This window comes from Drosophila simulans, chromosome 3L (assembly GCF_016746395.2).
Source record: "Drosophila simulans strain w501 chromosome 3L, Prin_Dsim_3.1, whole genome shotgun sequence".
Taxonomy (NCBI): Eukaryota; Metazoa; Arthropoda; class Insecta; order Diptera; family Drosophilidae; genus Drosophila; species Drosophila simulans.
This window is the reverse complement of record NC_052522.2, coordinates 14,630,596-14,651,040: the sequence shown is the minus strand read 5'-3', so window position 1 is coordinate 14,651,040 and position 20,445 is coordinate 14,630,596. Positions and strand designations below refer to the sequence as shown.

At 41.5% G+C, this 20,445-nt stretch overlaps 2 protein-coding genes across 2 annotated transcripts in view; one reads left to right on the top strand and one right to left on the bottom strand.

Annotated features, from left to right (window-relative positions):
• The window catches only part of LOC6738081 (echinoderm microtubule-associated protein-like CG42247), a 41,216-nt gene extending 34,599 nt beyond the window's left edge, over positions 1–6,617 (bottom strand). The window contains exons 1-2 of the mRNA XM_016171497.3: positions 6,086–6,617; positions 3,555–4,659 (exon numbers count right to left, since the gene is read on the bottom strand). Coding sequence (XP_016031902.2) covers positions 3,555–4,421 — 867 coding nt within the window. The 5' untranslated portion in view covers positions 4,422–4,659; positions 6,086–6,617. The remainder of the gene's footprint in view (positions 1–3,554; positions 4,660–6,085) is intronic.
• A 7,821-nt stretch (positions 6,618–14,438) lies between these two features.
• Positions 14,439–15,078, top strand: LOC6738078. The gene is made up of 2 exons (XM_002084856.4): positions 14,439–14,733; positions 14,800–15,078. Exons 1-2 carry the CDS (start codon positions 14,519–14,521, stop codon positions 14,978–14,980), a joined length of 396 nt encoding a protein of 131 aa, XP_002084892.2. The 5' UTR covers positions 14,439–14,518; the 3' UTR covers positions 14,981–15,078.
• Positions 15,079–20,445: the final 5,367 nt, after the last annotated feature.

Below are 20,445 nucleotides of genomic sequence, written 5' to 3'. Positions count from 1 at the left end.
TACAAAATGCAGGGCGGTATTAATTCATTTCTTCATTTTCTTGAAACGAAACTTTTTGTAATATTTTTATATTTATAGCACGACACATTTTTACTTCTACCGATCAGCTTTTAAATGGAATTTTTTATGGCAGTCAAAACTGATGCTATTTTTCTCATGTGTTAAAGGGTAAAATATAACAATTTTTAGTATTTGTTTAGCATTTATGGATCTATACATTAAATGATTGAAAACTTTAGCTTTAAATGAAAGATGCTTATGTCGCCCTAGGCTAAAATAACGGTCAAAATATAGATTACAAAGGGTTCTGTTTTGTGTTTTACATTCCTTTGGTTTTATTAAATTTACTTTGAGATTATTTTCCATCCGCTTTACGAAGAAGATGAATACCATAAACAAATTAAGAATATGGAAATGAAAAATTGTTAAGGCGACAGCAACTTGAATTCCTTTCAGAGAAAGCTAACAAATTCCATTAATGCTCGTTAATCCCTTCCCCATTATTTTCGCCCGGCTCCTTGGAACAACCAAAAGCGACGTTTCCTTTTCATTGTCTGAAAATTCCTCTGTCTCAACCCACTGTTGGGCCTTCGACCTTCGCTGGATGGTTAGAAATTTAAATTTTGATTACAAACTGTGTGCACAAGCCACCCGCTCCGCGTTTTGGGCGCACAACGCAGCAATTATTTGGCGGGGCAAGCTTTTGACAAGGTTAATGCAATTTGCTGCACCCAAAATCATTCAAATTTCGCGGGTCGGCGTGAGTGTCGTCACGCATGCCCGGTTGAATAAATTATCATAAATGATTTTGTAAACAGTTTTCGTCCGCTCGGCTCGGCCGCAAAATGAATTTATATTATTAGCCAGGCCAAAGTGCACTTTTCGCCTGGTTCTGGCCCGATTTCTTGGCCCCTCCCGTTCGGCGTAGTACTTTGCATACATTTTTAATTTCCCTAAGTGAAACGCCACAAGTTTTCAAATTGGCCTTTTTCGCGTGAGAGCGCCCGAAGTGCCGGCTGATTTTCTATGCATTTTCCCATCTGATGAGTATATATGTGCCCGCCGCTCCATTGTTCTTTGTGGCCTTTTGTGCCACGGCGTGGAGCTGGAGCCCACGACCCCACACAACGGATCCCCTTTGGTTGCCGAAGAGAGCGCCGCTGGCTCATCATAAGTTTTGATTTCAGGCGGTGCAGCGAATGGAGCGAAGCCCTATACATAGAGAAAAAATGGAGACATTCCCTACTTCATTGGGAATCTTCTAGGCTAAACATCTTTGATAGAAGTGTCCCAGTTCTGCATACCAAAATTGGGAATTCGAATTCCCAGATAAAATATTCTGAAAATTTGAGATTTTTGACATAGAAAATACTTAACTGAGTCACAAATACATTTATAGCCTTTTGTCCATTACGGCCAAAGTAACTATATGATTTTGACACAATTTGTTCGGCTTAATGGTTAAAGCTTCATTACCAATAGCATTTAAATTTTAAATTAGCACTAATGGCATTTTTTCTTGAATTTTAACTTTAAATTTGTACGATTCTTAACCACAGCTACGTCAAGTTATAGTTATTCTTCATAAATAGTCAATTTTCAGAAATAAATAGAACGAAACCGCGAATTGCGGTTTATTTTGGCCTTGGTTTTTATTGACCGTATTTTTTGGTGAAAACCGCAAACTCTCAGTTCAATCATTTTATGTCGGTGAGTTTTTCAAAAGTTTTTTAGTGTTGCCAAATCAGGTTACATACTCAGTACTTTAAATTCAATATTTAAAGCACAGTAGCTAAAAAATGAAGTTGCGTATGACTTGTTATAAAAATTCCCTTAATAATATTATAATAAGAATGACAGTACTTTTTAAACGCTCAAAATAAGTTTAAACTGTTGCCGAAGATCTTTCGACCTTACAACAAAAAGAAATCCAAATATATATGTATGTATGAGTTCTGTCAATCTTGACCGAAAAAAAATATCCTTGGTTGAAGTATTTTCGCAAGTGCACTCTGCATGCTCCATGCTGCGCTTTTGTTTGCTAGCCGCGGGCCAGGCACAATTGCCTTTGCCGTAGCGAGTTGCAGCTGAAGTTGAGGCCGGAGTCGCAGTCGGTACTTGGTGTCCCGTAGTGGAGCCCGGAGGAGAAGCCCCAACCTGGTGGAGGGCGGGTGGGGGTCTTGAGCATCCTGGCGGGATGGAATGGCTGCCTTTTTTCTTTGTCTTGAGCACTGGCACATCCTGACTTTGGCTCACGCTTCGACTGCATTAGTCGCATAGTCGGGGATGGCTTTTGACTTGGTCGTTATCGATTATGGTTGGCCGCAGCCTCTCCAGCCACCACCACTATCACCCCAACTCCCAATGCCCCTCCCACTCAGCCTTATCATCATCAGCCACCCACAACGTTTGTCAAACGGAAGGTGGAAACTTTTTCAATAGTTGTTCCGGAACATGTTGGATGTGCGGACGCTTGATTGCCACACCCGCATGATGTCTGCGATTTGTGTGGATTTTTTTTTTGGGCCAACTGCCTCGGCCAGATGTAAAAAGAGAGGACTTTAAAGCCAACTGTTTGGAGAGTATCTGATTGAAATTTTTGCGAAAGTCAACCCTTCAAATGGTTTGCTTAAAAAAATATCCTTGGGCGACGAAATTGTTCTTTGAATATTATACAATGTTTTTATGACTTGATCCCATTGTTTGTTACTTTTAAATCTTTTGTTATTAATATAGTTAACTTGTATTTGAGTAATTAATGTACTTTGTAAATAAAATAAATCATTTTCTCCCACGAACTTTTGGATGAAAAGTTATATTTAAATCTGTTACTTTTAATTCGATTCCCTCGACCGCTTTCAGTATATTGAGGGAACTTATCGATAGACTGCCAGCTGACCATTTTGCCCCAAAGAGTTGATGTCCTTATGATTTTTTGCTGAACCAAGCTACTCTTAAGAACCACTGCTCTCTTAGCCGTCTCAACTCTCAAGTTAGCCCACTCTCAGTCGACCATAAAGGCTAAGACCTAATTCCCGACTTGCCATCGTCGCAGGCCAAAAGGCGTGCTAATTGTTGGCATTGTTTCTAGGGCTAAACTCCCACAACAGCGAGAGTGAGTGAATGCGAATGTGTATGTGAATGAGAGCGAGAGAAAACGAAAGTGCTTGCATGCAAAAATGTGGCCCCACCGACCGACTAACCACCCACCCGGTCACTTCACCCATTTTCCCCGCAAGGACCCGCTTTTCCGAAGAAGAGGGAGCAAAACAAAGAAGCCGAAAGGAAAGCGACGCCTTTGATTTTTAGGCCAAGTGACCAAGTTTTCTCACTCCACAGCGCTGACCGCAAAAAAACGCCAAAACCTCGTATATAGTTTTATGTATGTTATGCACACTAACACACACAACCGGCACACTCACTAAAATTATACCAAAATATTCAAATTTATATTGATTTTGCGCCTGACGTGAAAACTCTCACTTAAACTTCAAAATAATGGAAAACTTAGCTGAGCTGAATGCAGAAATGCATGCAAATAATCTGGTACTAACCTTGAAGGCCTTGAACGAGGATACGACATAGAAGGCTCCATCCTCCAGTTCATCGAGATGATATTTTCGATCTCCGTCCATGGAGAACACATATCGAGCACCCCGTGGCAAATCCATCTTGGGCGAGATCTTATCGAGAAGATTGTCCAGCGAGGTGACATCCCGCCCGGGACGATAGCGCAGCTCCACGCCCGGAAAGAATGGATCCCCATTCCGGTAGAACACCACACGGCGTGCCTTCCAATAAGAGAGATTATTATAGCGCGATGCCGCTGCACTTGAAATTTCTGGACGGGACTTGGATCGCACCAGCGGCACCACCGGCGGCTGCTCCGAGTTCTCGCTCATGTTGTCCAGATACCCGGGACTAATGGCGCGACTCTGCCGCCCACTGGTTGCACCAGTGGTCGCACCGTTCCGTTGCTGCCAATAATCCGGCACCTGCCGATCTCCACCAGCCACCTGCTCGCTGGCTGCTAAGTCCTCCTCATCATTATCGTACCGGCTGGCGTTCTGAATCCGGAAGCTGGAGGACACCGGGCGCTTGGGACTCTTCGCAGGACTGCTGCGGTTGCTATCGTTGTTGCCGTTGATGTTGCTGCCGTGCTTGTTAATGTTGCTGCTGCTGCTGTGGATGCCGTTCCCGTTCCCGTTCCCGTTGTGCAGATTATCATCCAAATGGGGCTGCGTCGGTGGCGGCGAAACGTTTCCCTCGAGCGGTGCGTTCGGACTAATTTGTGGCATTGTTTGGCCGCCCAGAACGGAGTCGTTACTGCCAGCTGCCTCTCCACCGCCATCGACCTCATCCTCGCCGGTCTGGGCCTGACTCAAGCTGGCCATATAGTCGTCGTTCTCTTCGTTGGACATCGTCCTGGTGTTGGTGCTGTTGCTTGTCCTGCTCCCAAAGCAGTCACGTCAGCTTTCTCTTAAGGAATTGGCTCAACTTGCGTGCTCGGTTTGTTGTGGTCAAACGGAATCGCTAAGGGCAGCGTCGCGTCGACGCAAAGGAAAGCTTGGAGCTCCCAAAAGGTGGGCAACTTCTTGGAGGTTTTCTTCGAGCACGCAGTCGCTGGTTGCCCAGCAAAGAACCACGTTGCTGGCCTGGCTAAAATGGAAAATGTTTGATTAGAAATTTGATTAAGTACTTAGTAAAGTTATTTAAAATTAAATTATTGGATTAAAAAACATGCATCTAAATGCTTAATACTATTTTACAATATTAAATTAAAATATACAAAACAACTTTTTTTATAAAACATCGATTCAAATGTCACTCTCCTAATAATCTTAGGTGTCTAAAAGGTTTGAAGTAAATTATGTTGCGGAATGAATTAGTTGTAATATTCGTAATTCGAAATTGTTTATCATTTATCAACTGTGGATAAACAATTCTAATTGTCGTTATTCGTCTTAGTTCTCTGATAGCCTTAAACATGTCAATAGATTGTAATTATCGAATATATTGTGTGTTAGTTTCCCATGTAATGTCTTCATTCATAATCCTCAAACACAGCATACATATGTCCTGGTCCTTGTTCCACTCAAGCCCTGCACTTAGAAATATCAACTGTTAACCATATTCTCACCCTCTACGTAATCGATATGCCACGAACTCTCGATGCAATGTGTCCAATGCTCCCATTGCCTAGGGCTCTCCAGAGTTCCGCCCTCTCAGCCTGCCTGCTGCTCGACTCCCCCACTTCACAGGACTCCAAAGGATTCAATGGGCTGTCCGGCGAGCACTTGCCACTGCCTTTGTCCCAGCAAACAGACCAAAGAGCCCCACTCAACCATTCGGCGTGGGCACTACAAACATTCACACTTCTGCGGGGTCGAGGGACAGGGCTATGGGTTCTGGGTTCAGGGTTCACAGTTCAGGCGGCTCCACTCCTCTTCACTTCTCTCCCGCTGGAGAGGCCGAAAATATCGCGTATTATTTGCTCTGCCTTGCCTTGCATTTGGCTACCTCACACATCGATGAGGGTACACTCGATGAAAAAATTCTAAAGCATTCTGGCTCTAGGTGCAAGAACTATGCTAGTTGCATTTATATATTATTATTGCTAATAACTAACTAACAACTCACACAAATATCACTTTGCAAATTTGTTATATTTAATACCTTAATACCAAAGAAACAGGATTTTAGTTTCAAGAAAGATTGTTCTGTCGGTTTTTCCTGATTTTCCCCCAGTGCATCGAGTGGTAAGCACCGAAAAATTGCAGACGGCAGGGAACAAGCCGACGACTCCTGGCTTAAGTGGCATTGGTCTCTTGTGTCTTTGACCACTCTGCACTCACACTCGCACACACAGTTCACCTACAACCATTCACACACACTTCCACACAAAACGGGATACAAGTCCTTTTCACTGCATTGGAATTTCGTGTATTTTACAATTGCAACAAAAAATAAATATTTGTGGGCCAAGGGAGCTGGAATTTTCACTGGTGAGCCCTTTTACTTGATTTTTTTTATGGTTTCACCTTTTTTATTTGTGGGGTGGCGGCGGGCTTGGGTTTGGATTTACCTGTTTTATGCAAATTTGTTTTTATTGCAACACGTTGCACGTTGCTTCTTCCTTTTGGTCCTCGTATTTATGGCCGTATATTTTTTCGGTTGGGGTAAAAGTGGCGCGGTGGCTTCTTTTGCGGCAATTAGGTTAATGACACTTGGGCCGGCGGTTGTTGCTTTGGGTTATTTATGCACAAACAGTGGTGCCTCTCCACTTGCAACATCAGCAGCATCCACTTCCACTAATTGCCTATCAATCAGCCGCAATTGTCTCCACTTTTGGATCGGTTTTTCGGGGGAAAACGGGAAAAACACTCACTTATCGGATGGCACAAACCCATTTACTTGAATCAAATTTAATGAACTCGAAGGCGAGTTTATTAAAACATCTCTCGCGCTGGCAAGAAAGTTGGCCAAAACAAAAGTACGAAAGTTTTGCTTACTTTCTGGCATTTACCGATGCACAAGAAGAAATTCCGTGTGGCAACTTTGCCGGTCAAAGTGTTTTTGAAGTGTGTTTCGAGCGGCGCTGCCTGCTCGCTGTTCTGCTGGTTTTCCCGCAGCTTTTCCTTCTGCTGCTACTGCTGCCTTTTGTCCACTCTAAATTTCCTTGGCGACGCAGCCAATTTTCTTAGAGAGTGCCTTTCTCTTTCTACCGCCTTTCCTCGAATCGCGAATCGAATTACACGTTCGCCTGTGTGAGTGACTGACTTATGGGGCTAACTGCCCACCGCTTCCCGCCCGCTGCTCCACCACTAATTGTGCCCTGCTTAGGAAAACCGCAAGCACTCACACACAAATACACACACACTCACACAGACATGCACTCATACCAGTGCAAAGGAAAATCCAGGGGGCCATTTGCTGTGTTCTCTTGGCCGTTTGGCTTTTTCACCTTTCTCATTGCACTATTACCTGTCGACCAGTGGCGTCGTCAGGAGATTCCTTATCCTCTCCAATTATTATGTTCGCATGGGATCCAGTAGATTCCTGGCTTTGACCGATTGATTGTGGGATTGTGTCTTTGCCCGCGGCGGAGCTTCGGCCTTTAAACTGATTTCCAGGTGAGAGCTGCAGGCCAGGGAAATGCTTACCACGACACCGTAGCTTTAGCTAAAGCAGGTCCTTTTACCCCCTGTGGCTCAAAGGCTTTATCGCACTGTGGTCAGGTGTTTTTGACTTTAATAAGCTGGATGGATATTTTCTAAATATTATACATATTTGGCTTAAAAGATGGTTAAAGGAAAGCCATAAACACTTTCCAGAAAATATTACAAATTATCTTAGCCCTGGTTTGTATACAATCAAGAGCGTTGACCAACATTTGTTATGATTTTACATATATAAATAAAATATATTTAATAAATTTAAAACCACTAAAAGTAAGCATATACCTTAGTTGTTATTTAAGCAATAATGCTTTATAGCTATTTCCTAGGCATAAAAAACAATTTTCTCTACGATTAACTTTTATAATCGCTTGACTGGATATACCAGCTGGATTAATGGTACGTAATTGAAACTTTATATTTATATTTTCGAAATTCCAACACTGCACCACAGTACCTGGCTTCCCCTGACCAAGCACCGCCATTAACCCCACCACTTCGCTTTCAAATTCTGACTTGGGGCACGTTCCCCGAGGGGAAGTCGCAGTTTTTTGCTTATCGTGTTTATATTGTCGTCGTTGTGTGTGCTTGGGGTTTATGTTCGTGTGTTTTGTCGTCGCCTTAGTCAGCAACGTCAACGTCAACCTCACGGCTCCAGCAGCAGCACCTTCCTCATAGAGAAGGTGCTATACCCCTCGATAGAGGGGGTCCTCGAGGGGGCTGGTTATGCGCCACTCACATGCAACTACTTGGCCAAAACAATTTGTGGGTTATTTTCGCTGCTTTTGGCAGTGCTGTGAAATTTTCTGTGTCACGCTGGTCGCACGAGCAACAGTCCCCGCGAATAGTCCACTCCCACTAAGCCGCAGAAAAAAATCCTATTGGTTGTTGGTTGAGATTGGCTGGGGTAATGCTTTCATTTTTTCTATCGTACAATTAGGCCAAACGTTTGTGGAAATTTGTTTTTATTACAATGCTATTACTCGTAAATTGTATTGGTTGGGGGCGAGGACTCTCCGTTAATAACTTTGTGAGTTTCCTTCGCCGTACGCCCTCGCATTCCTTTAAATTAATCACATTTTTGTGTGGGCGACGCAACGTTTTGGTGAAGTTAATGTATTATTTTAATGCCATTTCCGGCTGGCTGCGTGATTTATGGATTTTCAGCCATATTTCTGTTTAATTATTTCGGCAGCTTTGTGAATTGCCACACAATTGAATCATCAGCTGAAAGTAGCTGCGGATTATCTCCGCTCCGCTAAATGGGAATTTTTTCCCATTGCCAATTTCAAAGTAATTTTCTCATGCCCCGCAGAGGTAAACTTTTAAGCTGACTTACGTAGCTTCGATCTGAAGCATCATTCTATCCAGTTTCATTTTCAATTATCTAATTTTGCCCAACAGACCCAAGCTGGCAAACAACGAACTATTAGAGGAGCCAACAGTGGCACGCCCACATCAGTTAACAACTCAAATAAGCTTCCTTTCTGTTGCCAATACGACTCCTTTGTGCCTCCCACTTTCGGCCACCAATCAAAGTGCATGAGAGTGCTTAGGGACTGTGCTGGCAAATCGGACGTTTGTGGTAAAATCTTACTCTGAAATAAGTACCATATATATATCAGCTTCTACTAGATATTATCAAGCCAAATTACGTAAATACTCTTAATTGAAAGTTCCACAGAAAGTAATACAAGGAAGATAATATATGGAAAATAATGTCTTATAAGTAAAACGGAACTTTTAATAACTTCAAATGGTATTTCAGACATTATTTAAATATATTGGTATCCATTTTAAATTAGCTATCTAGAGAGGCGGCAATTTTTGAAACTTAAAAAATATACACTTTTTTAAATTTTTCTTAGCTATACAAAGATTCTTTTGCAATTTTCTTAGTTAAATTTTATATATTTGGTTTCTGTAATGATAGAATTTTATGAATAAATACTAATGGGTTGAATATTTTTCAGTCATTGAACGTTTTAGTAGCTTTTTTGTAGACATCTTGCCCTCGTTTTGGATTAGATTCCAGCATCACTAGGTGAAAAGGTACCTGCCATAATGAGCTCTTTCAATGCCCCAGAGAGCGGGTGGGCCGAGGTGCGGTTGGTGGAAAAGTGCAGGCTGCAGCACCTTGTTGCCGTTCGGCATTGTGCTCACATGAAGGACTCTGGTGCTGCGGCAGCGGCGGCAGAATCCACGAAAAGTCGATGGCCACAAAGGATGTTTTGTTTGCTGTAAATGCCCACTGTGCAGCAGCATGCACACACACGTGCCCACCTTAAATTTCCAGCTAATGTACTCACGTGCAAACACCCACTCATGCACACACACACACACCCACTCATGCACACACACACACACCCACTCCCGCACATGCACACACCGATGCAGAGTACGAGTAAACAGAAAGTGCAATGCAAGCCACTAAAAAGTCCAATGCCGCCGGCATGCATTTTGTATTGCATACTTTTCTGCGCCGTGGCCGAAAGAAAAAGAAAATTGCAGGAAAATGGCAAAATGGCCGGGGTGGCGAACATTGCATTGGGTGGCGGGCTGGCGAAATGCAGTGGAAAATATTGTGCAAAGAGCGCGGTCAGAAGTTGACAACGACAACAGAGCCAACAATGAGGCATTTTTAATGTGACCATTAAACAATGGCAACGAGGACAATGAACACACACACAGACACATATACACATTGAAGCCAAAAAGAGGGAAAGAAACACATTGACTGCAGTGGACGGCGAAAGTAATAGTTTACCCAACAAACCAAATTTGAAAAAGATATTCCAAACGTTTAAAACTTAAAATCAGATATTTATATCTTGATATAATGGTAGTAATTATTATTTTGAGCAGGCAATCGATTACATATTCAAGTACTTATTCAATTGGAAGTACTGATTTAATTGCGATTATACAGCACTTGAAGTTGAATCAAGTGGCGCATTGGGATATCCGTTGCAAGCCAAAGTTTCCCAAGACGTGGAATGTATCTATATATGTGCGGAAAGAAAGGCAGACTTCCCATTCAGCTGCTGTCAGTCGCGCGCGAAAACTTTTCAATACAAAGTATGAAGCCCATGACGCTACTAAAAGGAGACATTGAAGAATGCGACAGCCCCGATGAGGCGACGGCAACAGTGCATCAGAGGGCCCAGGAGCAGGCCAAGAGCTATAAGCCAACCAACGAGCCACGGTAAGGACTTTCGGCCAAGCCGAGCCACATATACAACTGAATAAACCGCAACAAAGGCACTCAACTGACTCCGATTGCGACTCCGGCAACTACTACGGCTACAAGACTTGGTCATTGGCTATACAGACGAAAAGAGCATATTAATGAAATTGGAGTACATTTATATTTTTTTGCTTAAGCTAATTTAGAATATATTATAACAATTAAAGTAATTAGTATAAAAATATTAAATAAGACTATTGTTTAACTGGTCAACGACGACTGTACCATTTATACATTTAAGAATGTGCACTTAGACTTAAACTAGAAACAAGGAAAAGTAATTGATTGATTGATTACCAATGCTCATGATATTTTTCCACCGTGTAGGGGGTCTGCGATTGCGGCTCAAGCTTTGTCTTGCCACTCAGCTGCACAACAAACCCCCACCCACCGCCGCGTTCCCATAGACGCTGTTGCATTTGGCCATGGACAAAACCGCAAGCAGGGCGAGCATAACAAGAGTTCTTTGAATGGCATGGCAAGGAAAGGAAAGGAATCGAGCTGAGGGAGGTGCTATATAGAAGGGAGTCGGATGGCTGACCAGGCAGCTGCCATGTCAAACTGAATGAATGGATGGGTATATGGCTGGAAGGCAAACCGACCACAAGCAGCCCAACAGCTTGGCCAACTTATGTGAACGCACATGCACTGCAGCAAAAAGCGTTCGACAGATTAAGCAAATAAAATAAATAAATAGTTACATAGGAGTTTTGTTATGTGTGAAAAAATCGGAGTTACTTAAGATTTTTATACAAAGTATTATCATAACCAATTTCATACAAAAACCGAATTCTTCATCATAATTTTCAATGAACTTAGTAAAATGCTTCTAAAAATAAATTGCTTAACAGAATACTAATTGCATTGCCCAAGTTGCTCACATTTTTCAGTGCTCAAACACATGCTTTGGCACATAAGAATGGAGAAGTTGAAAAGTGGGAACGGAGGTCCTGCCAACGCATGTCAAGCTGGCCGGCCAAGAAGAAAAGCTCATGTCCTCAATTGTGAATGCGACCAGAATTGTAGTCGTAGTCATAGTCGTAGCCGTACTCGCACCCATTCCCATTCCCAATCTCACTCTGGAACTCGTACTCATCCTCGAGCAAAAAGTTTCAATTGTCTCTGGCCGAGAATGTGTGAATGCGATTGTCCAAGTTTCTCATTTGCGGCAAGGGTTTGGATCCGTTTCGGTCTCGTTTCCTGTTGAATGTGGGCACAATTAATTTTTGTTGCGTACATGCAGCATGTGATCGCAAGGATAATGATGATGCAGATGGCCATGCCTTATGCGCCCATATTGTGCAATCCCTGGCCTGATAAATGCCCCACTTGACCCTTGTGCCAGTCGAGACGTCTCCAACTCTTTCCGTTCCCACTCGCAATTCGGGGTCCTGTCTTTTGTGGCCAGCCGGGGGGCTTTATCTCCATCTCAGATAGTGTCAGCACCAGAAACTTTCGCCATTAATGAGTTATGCAAAGCTCGAATGGAAGCGGGTGTGCACTTAGCGCCACATCCTGCATCTTAGAAATTTAATTCAAACCTAGACATTTGCTTAACCCCAGAAACATATATCTTAAGTCTAGTAGTTGTCTCAAGTCAGAGATTATATTCTATGCAAAGATTTCAGACTTTTTGTTTCGTGTTTCTTTATAATATGTTGAATTATTATTATAATAAAATTACAATTTTATTAAAAAATTTTTATTTTTAATTTTTTACAAAATCATTTTAAATGCATAACAAATTCAAATTTCACTTTAAAAACTGTAATTATTTAGTATTGATAAAACCCCGTCTTGAATGGGTTAAAGCTTGGCTTTCCTCTTTCTACATCTTTTCTCGTTAATAAAGCAAATGACCAAAAAGTTTTCAGCCAGGAAATTAGCATTTGGCAGCATTCGCTGTGAGCCAGTTTGGCCACAATGCTCCTCCATTTTCCTGGGGAAATGCAAATGGCTGGCCAAAGTGTTACGGTTTCTGGTGCTGCTTTTTTTCTCGCTTTTGCCACCGCGCAGTTGATGGGTAGCCATGATTAGTTTAGGTCGGAGGATCGCAGACATAGCCATTCCCATTCCCTACGTTCGCGCCACACGCCGTGCCACATGCCGCATGCCTCATGCCGCATTCTGCTGGCCACATGCTCGCGCTGTTTTGGCATCAAATGTTTCGCACTGAGGCTCTGCTTTTAATATGATTGCAATTCCCGCTGCGCGGCTCTAGCGGAACACTCACATTCACACGGCTGGATGGTCCACTTCGTGGTCGTGGATGCACTGCACCATTGGCTATTGCTCCACACTGCTACATCACTTTTTTAGGCGACTTTGGGCTCTTATCAAGTCTCAATATCCGAGATCAAAGTACGAAATTGAAGTGAAAAAAGCTTAAGTTTATTTGTCGACAAATTAATTTTATAATCTTCGGTGCACTTTTTATTTGTTCAGGATGCACTAGCAAAATATAAGATTTAAATATAAATATTTTAAATAAGAAAGTACAAATGAAATTGTTTCACTTAAGTCGAGATAATAAATTATCAGATAATAGTTTATGATTAGAACTTACCTGTTTTGTAAGTGAAATTCCTAGAGTTATCATAAAAAGTAATTCTTTATCTACGCATTTCACCAGAAAGATACTCCCCATTTCACCAAGATGTGCTTTCTTCAAACGAGAAGAATTGCAAAAAGAAAATTACAGCGGGCAGCGGCAATTGCACACGAATGACATTTCTACTGGCGGTTGGACATTAGATTCGCATCGCTGCGCCCAAATGGTTTTTGGCCAGCCGTCGGTGTCGTCATAGTCCTGTTGGCATTGGACCATAGTCCTTCCACCTTTCGCTTTCCTTTACTTTGTGGTAATTAATGTACATATATATGGGTTCGTGTGAGCTTGTGTCTGTGTGTGCGTGTGTGTGTTGGGCGTCAATTACTTTGGCTCTTGCAGTTGGCCGGTTACAAATTACAGGCTATGAAGGCGCCTCGCCTTTCATGTGGCGAATCCTTTTTTTTAACTTTATTGGCAAATCAATTAGGTGGCTTCAAATTGTGTTTGGCTGCTGGTCAGCGCTTAATTTATTTGATTTCACTGACCGACCGACCGAATGAGCCTTCCTTCAAATGAATGCCAAAACTTTTTGATCATTTTTATTTAATATATATGTATATATATGGCATTATTTTTGGCTCTACCCATGCCAGATGTTGTGGCTCTCGGTTCTCTGCGGTCGTCGTTATTGCCAACAATCAGTTATGGATCGTGTGTTGATGGTGAGGGAGATTTTCATAGAGGAGGGGGAATCAGCGTAAAATTTAATTAGCTTTAAGTGTGTTGGTTGCGGCGGTTGTTCGGGAACGTTGTTGTTTGCTACGGTTTCGTAATTTGTTGTTAATTACTTTTTGCAGAGCGGCTTTTTATTGGAAATTAACGCCAGCAGGTTTTCGGTATTCCAGTGTGTATTTCTATTTGTTTGCGGCAGTCGGTGGGCGGCGGCGGCGGGGGTTTGCTACTTAAATTGAAATCAGCCATAAATAGGCATTAAACTTGGTACATAATGATTTTAATGGCGGTTTTCTATATTATGCTGATTACTGTAAATTTTCGGTTTCAATTTGCCCGTTGTTATCGATTTCCCCCTTATCTGTTTTTTGCTGATGGCTATGTTGTTGCTGCCGCTGTCTTTTTTCAATTTGCCCCTGTTTGTGTGTGGAATTCGAAATAAATTTATCTAATGACTCTGCCATTATTTGCCTTTTGGGCGCGCATTTATTTTATGGCGAATTCAATGCGTTGATTTATGGGATGTTTTAAAATTTGCATAATGTTATTAATTCGACTCAGAATTCGACTGGCTTAAGATGTCCAGGCAGCGATCTGAATAGATAATCATAAATTACTTAGGAATTTAAGTGCAATTAAAAGCATTCATGGTATAAGTATGCAACCATACCATTTACAACTAACTCGAACAGAGCGTTCTGATTATTAGGTAAATAAATCATATTTTTACACTTTCTTAGGACTTCAATTGTTTGAATTACTTGTCACACATTTGACGTATTCGCATTTTGTAAAACTGTACGGAACGAAATGAATGAATCCACGCCAAGTGACTGCAGCACACCCAAGACACAAATACCTATTAAAGGGATTCTTAGACAGACCAGGGAAAGTGTAACTGAGATCTTTACCAAGTACCGCCAAAAAGTGGGCAATGGAGCTCTCCAGGCGGTTCAGAGGGTCAAAACTTCCCAACAATTGAGTCTTATAAAGCCAAGCTTGCGTTGTGAAACCAAACGACAACGGTATGTAATTGAGAGAAATTACAATAGAAATTCAATGGTATGCGATGTTTCTAAAATATTCAACAGTTTCTTTAAAGGATATGGTTGCGAAGAGGTGGCCACTGTGTGCCTTTTGGTGGTCATTCTGTTGATGCTCTTGTTTGGACTTTACCTGGCCAGGAACTACAATCACGCCTTTATCTATGGAAATGGCGGATGCCTCTCGACGTTTTTGTGGACATACGATGAATGCCAAATAATTACATAGGCACAAACGGTTTTGTTTGTATATGAACTTTATTGATGCTCAATTGGATGTGGCCAATAAACTGATAGCCACTCATGCAGCTCCCTTTTCAGCCAAAATGTCAAAGCTTAATTGCATCAATTTTACAATTTTAAACAGGCCACCACACAGACAAAAAGGGGTGACCTCCGCACCTTTAGCTAATTAGGCCGTTGGCAGACTGGCTCTTTTTTTCACCGATGGGGGGCGCTGCCAATCATCAAGCTGTTTAAATAATAAATCACTTTAAAATTAGTTTGCCAACTTGTGCAAGTTGAGCGACAGCAAATTAGTGAAAGTTAATTAAAACTATTTAAATTGCAAATTATTTTAACGTTTTTCACACACATCCACACGCCCAAAAGACCTGAAGTCGTGTAAAAAGTTGGAAACGGAATTCACGCACACCGCCCACCAAAAGAAGAACTCAAGCCACCCGATCCGTATGAGTGTGCGCTCGTATATATATGACTTTTCACAAAATGTTTAAATGAGGGAAATTAAAAAGGGGTACAGGAGGGCACACGGTGGAGTATCTAAAAAAATGTCAAGTTGCCCTGGGATGGATGGTAAAGTCAACCGAGAGGGGGGTGCTAAAAAAGTGGGAAAAAAAGGAAAAAAAATTAAAAAGAGGCGGCGGTAGGCGTTGGGGCGTGTACGTGTGGCGCAACAATTTGCATATAAAAAGGGTTGTTAGACTTTAAATAGCAGGCATGGCCTATTATATGCATTAGGCCCCAGATATGGCGGGGCATTAAGATAAGGCACTTACGCCCAGCTTACCACGCTCCGTATTTCGTATTCCAAAGACCCGGGTAACTCCATACACCTACGCAAAAGTTAATTTATGCGGGCATGTCTGTGCTATCCACCCTCTCTTTCACTCTGCCGTGTCCCGTCTCTTTCGCTCGGCAGTCTGGCTTGTTGAAATTTTAATTAAAGGGAAAATATTTAAGGATGCAGCAGCAGTAGCAGTACCAACAGCACCACCGGCAGGAAGAATGAATACAAAAAAAAAAAGCATAGCGAAGCGAACCAAAGTTGAATGGAGTCAACGGGATCGTGGAGTTTGTGGAATAACCCGCATACTCTAAAAACTTTTGGCCTTGCAAAGAACTCCGGCATCATCATCATCACTTGACAAGTACTTGGCTTCCGCCACTGACTTTTGCTTAATTCCTAATGACGGGTTCCCAACTGCATAGCACGTAAACAGATGCGAAAAAATAAAACAGCGAAGCCAAATGTTTGACTCATAAACGTGAGATAATTACTCGGATGACAAGAAGTCTTCTAAACCGGGTGGTATGAGTAAAAAGGTTGACTTTTTCTTAAGAATTTGCATGAGCATGGCAATTCCGCTTTCATAGCTCTCCAAAAAATGTAAGCTAGTTTGAACTACTTTAGTTTTAAAAGCATGCAAAGAACTAGGAAAAGTTATAGCTGTTTTTTATACTTCAAGAAGGTTTATCGACAAGATCTTTATCTACAAACCAACTGCCGTATTGTACTGAAAGTGCACTGCCGATTAACTCTACTAAATGAACTCTTGAAAAATGCAAATCAATTGGAGTCTCAAATCTCTGCACTATTTAATTAATTAACTTTCAATTACCTTTGCCGAGCTTGCAACTCTTAATTAGTTTATACTTTCCGTATCTCTTGCCTTGCCTTTCCAATCGAAACTCGAGCTCTTTGACATGATTTAACCTTTGGACCGGTCTGGACGCCCCAGTCCTCGTACTGGTATTTCAATTAGCAGCCTAATAGAGGCTGAATGACTTCTGACCCTGCAACGTGCAACAACTGACCGCAAGGAAGGCACGTCGGCAGCCTCCAGTTGCATTTTGGCCAGTCAGCCCGCATCTCTTTTAGGCCAACCGGATTTTTTCCGACTCCAGTCGGAAGATCACGAGGCAACAATGGATGGAATCAGAATGCAAAGCACTTGGAAAAATTTCAGAAAATTCTTCATTTTCATTTTAATGATTTCCCCTGCAAACGGAGAAGCTAAACGGCTTAGACCTACCACCATTTACAAAGCAGCAGTAATTATCCAATAGATAACTTTACAAAATTCTTCCAAACTAGGTAACTAAATTAGTTCAGCAGTTTAACAATAATTTATTTCTTAGTTTAAAAACAAAAATAGTTACCTGGTCTTGTTTTCTCTGCGTTTGAGCATCAGCGGCGTTCGCAAATATCTCCATTGAAAATGACTTGGTACGTGAAATCCTCCACCTGATGTCTGCCTCCATTTTCGGGTGTGGTTGTGTGTGTGTCGGCCTGAATGTTGACCGGGCTGCTTTTATGGGGCTCTTCTAAATCAATTTGACAGGGATGCGGAATAGAGCATGCCAGGAACTCATCAGGACCGCAACGAGGTCCTCTTCAAAGCGATTAAACGTGGAACGTTTGTGTTAGTCAACATAGTTTGACATTCCAAATTAATGAGCACTTAAGCGCACGCATAACGCATTTATTTTGCGAGCAGGTTGGTATTGGGAAACGGGGCGTATGAGGATATCTGTGTGCTGACACTTTGCCGATGAACCTGCCAGCACGAAAGTTAAGTGTCTCTGACAGACAGACACCGAATTTGGTGGCTAGATTACGGCACACACATTCACTGGGGCATGATTTATAGGGTTGCCACGTGGAATTATGCATGTACCCGGCCAGAGATTCTAATTATGACGCATTAATCACCGAGCGTCAAGTTTATATATCTGCTTTTTATGGCCGAAATATATAAAGCAAGTGCTATAAATTAGCAAAGATTTGTGGGCCTGGTCAAAATGCTAATTTCAGTATATAACCTTGGCGCGCAGATTTTCAAGCACTTTAATGTAATAACTGAAAGGTGTATTATAAATTAAAATAATACCCTTCACGTACGGCTGGCAAATTAAAACAAATGACATTTTACACAGTCACTCGCAATCGCGCGCACGGAATCGTAAAAAGTGAATGAGAAATAATAAAAGTATAAAACGGGAACTTAACGCGCGTCCCGCGATGAGAATAAAAATAAAAATCACCTCAAAGCAGTAAAAATAACAAGAAAAACTAAATTTTTCATAAATCCCCAAAGCAGCAACAACGCAAAAACCTCATATAACTGTGGCCGCGCACACGCACACACTCGCACACACATTCCTATAATGTTGAAAAGAGGAAAATTAAATCAAAAACATAAAAATAAATATTAAATTTTTTCAGGTTGCCTGCACTGCAGCGCCACAAAACAAAAAGTATAAATAAAGGAAAAAACAATCCGCGTTGCGTATAAGCCACGTTGCGGTCGGATTCAGATCTGCCATTTTGGCCCCAGCTTGTTAAAGCTCACGTGGCTGTCAAACGATGTCAGTACTTTCCCGGCAGCCCCCCAGAAAACGGAGCAGGAAATTAGACCGAACGCCAGCAGAAGTCGCACAAAACAAACAGACAAAAAGTTAATTGTATGAAATCAACACACTTAAAGTCAACAGCAACAACGAACACCGAACAACTCGAACAACAAATACGCTGAACATGTTGACAACAGTCAAGGGCAATATTAGGGGCAGGCCCCAGAGCCCCTGTACCCCGGAAAAACCCGGGGAAAACCCCAGCAAAGTGCTGGCAATGATAGCAGGCCAGGAATGGGGCGTGGCAGTGGGAAAGGGGCGGTCGCTGGAGCTGAAGCTAAAGGCAGTCAAGTCGATCTACAGCCAACAGTCAGGCGTTGAAGAGCAGGCAAGGACCAGCTCACACAGCATCCAAGGACAACTGCCGGGTTACAGAGAAAAAACTAGTACGTGATAAGTGATTAAAATGAAAATAACAGAGGGTGCAGGCTGGTGAAAAAAAAGGAAATTTAATAACTGGTACTTTTAACTACTTTTGACTTAAAGGAAACCCATGTTAATTAGTATCCTTATTTGTATTAGTATAATACCGAAGAAGTTATAAATCATTTTATTTGCATGGTAATAATAATTCAATTGTTAAACCATAAGGTAATTGCCTCTTTCCTGAAAATGACAAATTCTTTTATTAGAGATAAATAATTCAATACTCTTATTACATGTTTACCTTATATTTTTCTATCACAACATTTATCATTTTCCTTACGAAATTAATGCTTAGTATCATTATAATTCACGTAGTATTTTATTGTGATCACTTATACTAACTATTTTGAAAACACACAAAAATGTATTGTAACTTTAGTTATTTAGCTTACTTAAAAAAAATATTGGATACCTACATACAATGCAATAATTTGTGTTTTTTAATTCTTCTATTAGTTTCTCTCAGTGTGCGAGTGCGAAAAGAGTAAAATGATGGAGCTGCTTTCTTGGCTGAGCTGCTCGCTGCACATGAAAAAGATGAAACTGCTCTCGGTGTTCGGTAGGTAAGCTAAATACTCAAGGATCCCAAGGATGGGGAAGGACGAGGACCCAGCACAGGACACTCGAGCAGAGACAGGCAGTGGAGACAGTCAGACAGTTGGCCCAGACAGAGACATACCTTGACACTCGCTTGCTCTTTGGTGCAGGAGAACGCCGGAATGTGTCCTCGTTGTCGTACGAAAATACTTGAGCAAATCGTGTTAAATCGCGCTCAAGTGTTAAAGTAATAAGCACTTTTAATAAATAAAGTTGAAAGGTTGCCCGGGTATGTGGCTGTGCGGGTGCGAGGGCGACAGCGTCAACACAAACACGCCCAGACAAAGACAGATATTCGCAGGCAATTGCGGTGCTCAGGAACTTGTTTGTCTTCTAATGGTCGGGGTTATTACATTTCTTCTGCAGGTGATTTCGAAGGAAATAAATTGGAATTGGCATTCTGGCTGAATAATCGGGAATATTGAAGGGCTCGTGCTCGTATGGGTATTGTCGATTTTAAAATCGATAGTTCATCAGATTAATAAGTGGAAGGCAGTTCTCAATTGGATTACTTAATTTCAACTATGCCCGAAGCTAATTTCTGCTAGAAATAATTTAGTTAGGCTTAAAAGTGTAATTTAAAAGGAAATAATATATATATCAAGCATTTTATTCATATATGTTGAAAACAGAATGCTTAAGAGGCTTAGGACTTTTGCAGCACAATATTTATCAAATAAATGATATTTTAATGACTGCATAAAGAAAGCCAAACAAACATCATTATTTTAGATGACAGTCCATGTGCTTAGCTAAAAGTCAAATAAGTGAAAACGACAAATGTTACTCATTCCTTATTTGTGCTCACAATAAAATGGTTTTATTTAATTTCTGCTCTCTCAATAATTAAGCCAACTGAAGTACTTGTGTGAGTAATCAATTCATTTAACACATTTCCATTCAGCCTGAAGTGCTGCTCATTAGTCTTTGATATTTTTTACGCATTCTCGTGAAATCCACTTGAGCGCAAAATATCAATGTAAATCACTTAAAGGCATAATTAAAACAATATGT

Bases quoted from the DNA above. Each gene is read 5' to 3' on its own strand.
- LOC6738078 (XM_002084856.4), top strand. From the start codon at position 14,519: ATGAATGAATCCACGCCAAGTGACTGCAGCACACCCAAGACACAAATA. The intron at 14,734-14,799 runs GTATGTAATTGA...AATATTCAACAG, and splicing joins TGTGAAACCAAACGACAACG to TTTCTTTAAAGGATATGGTT.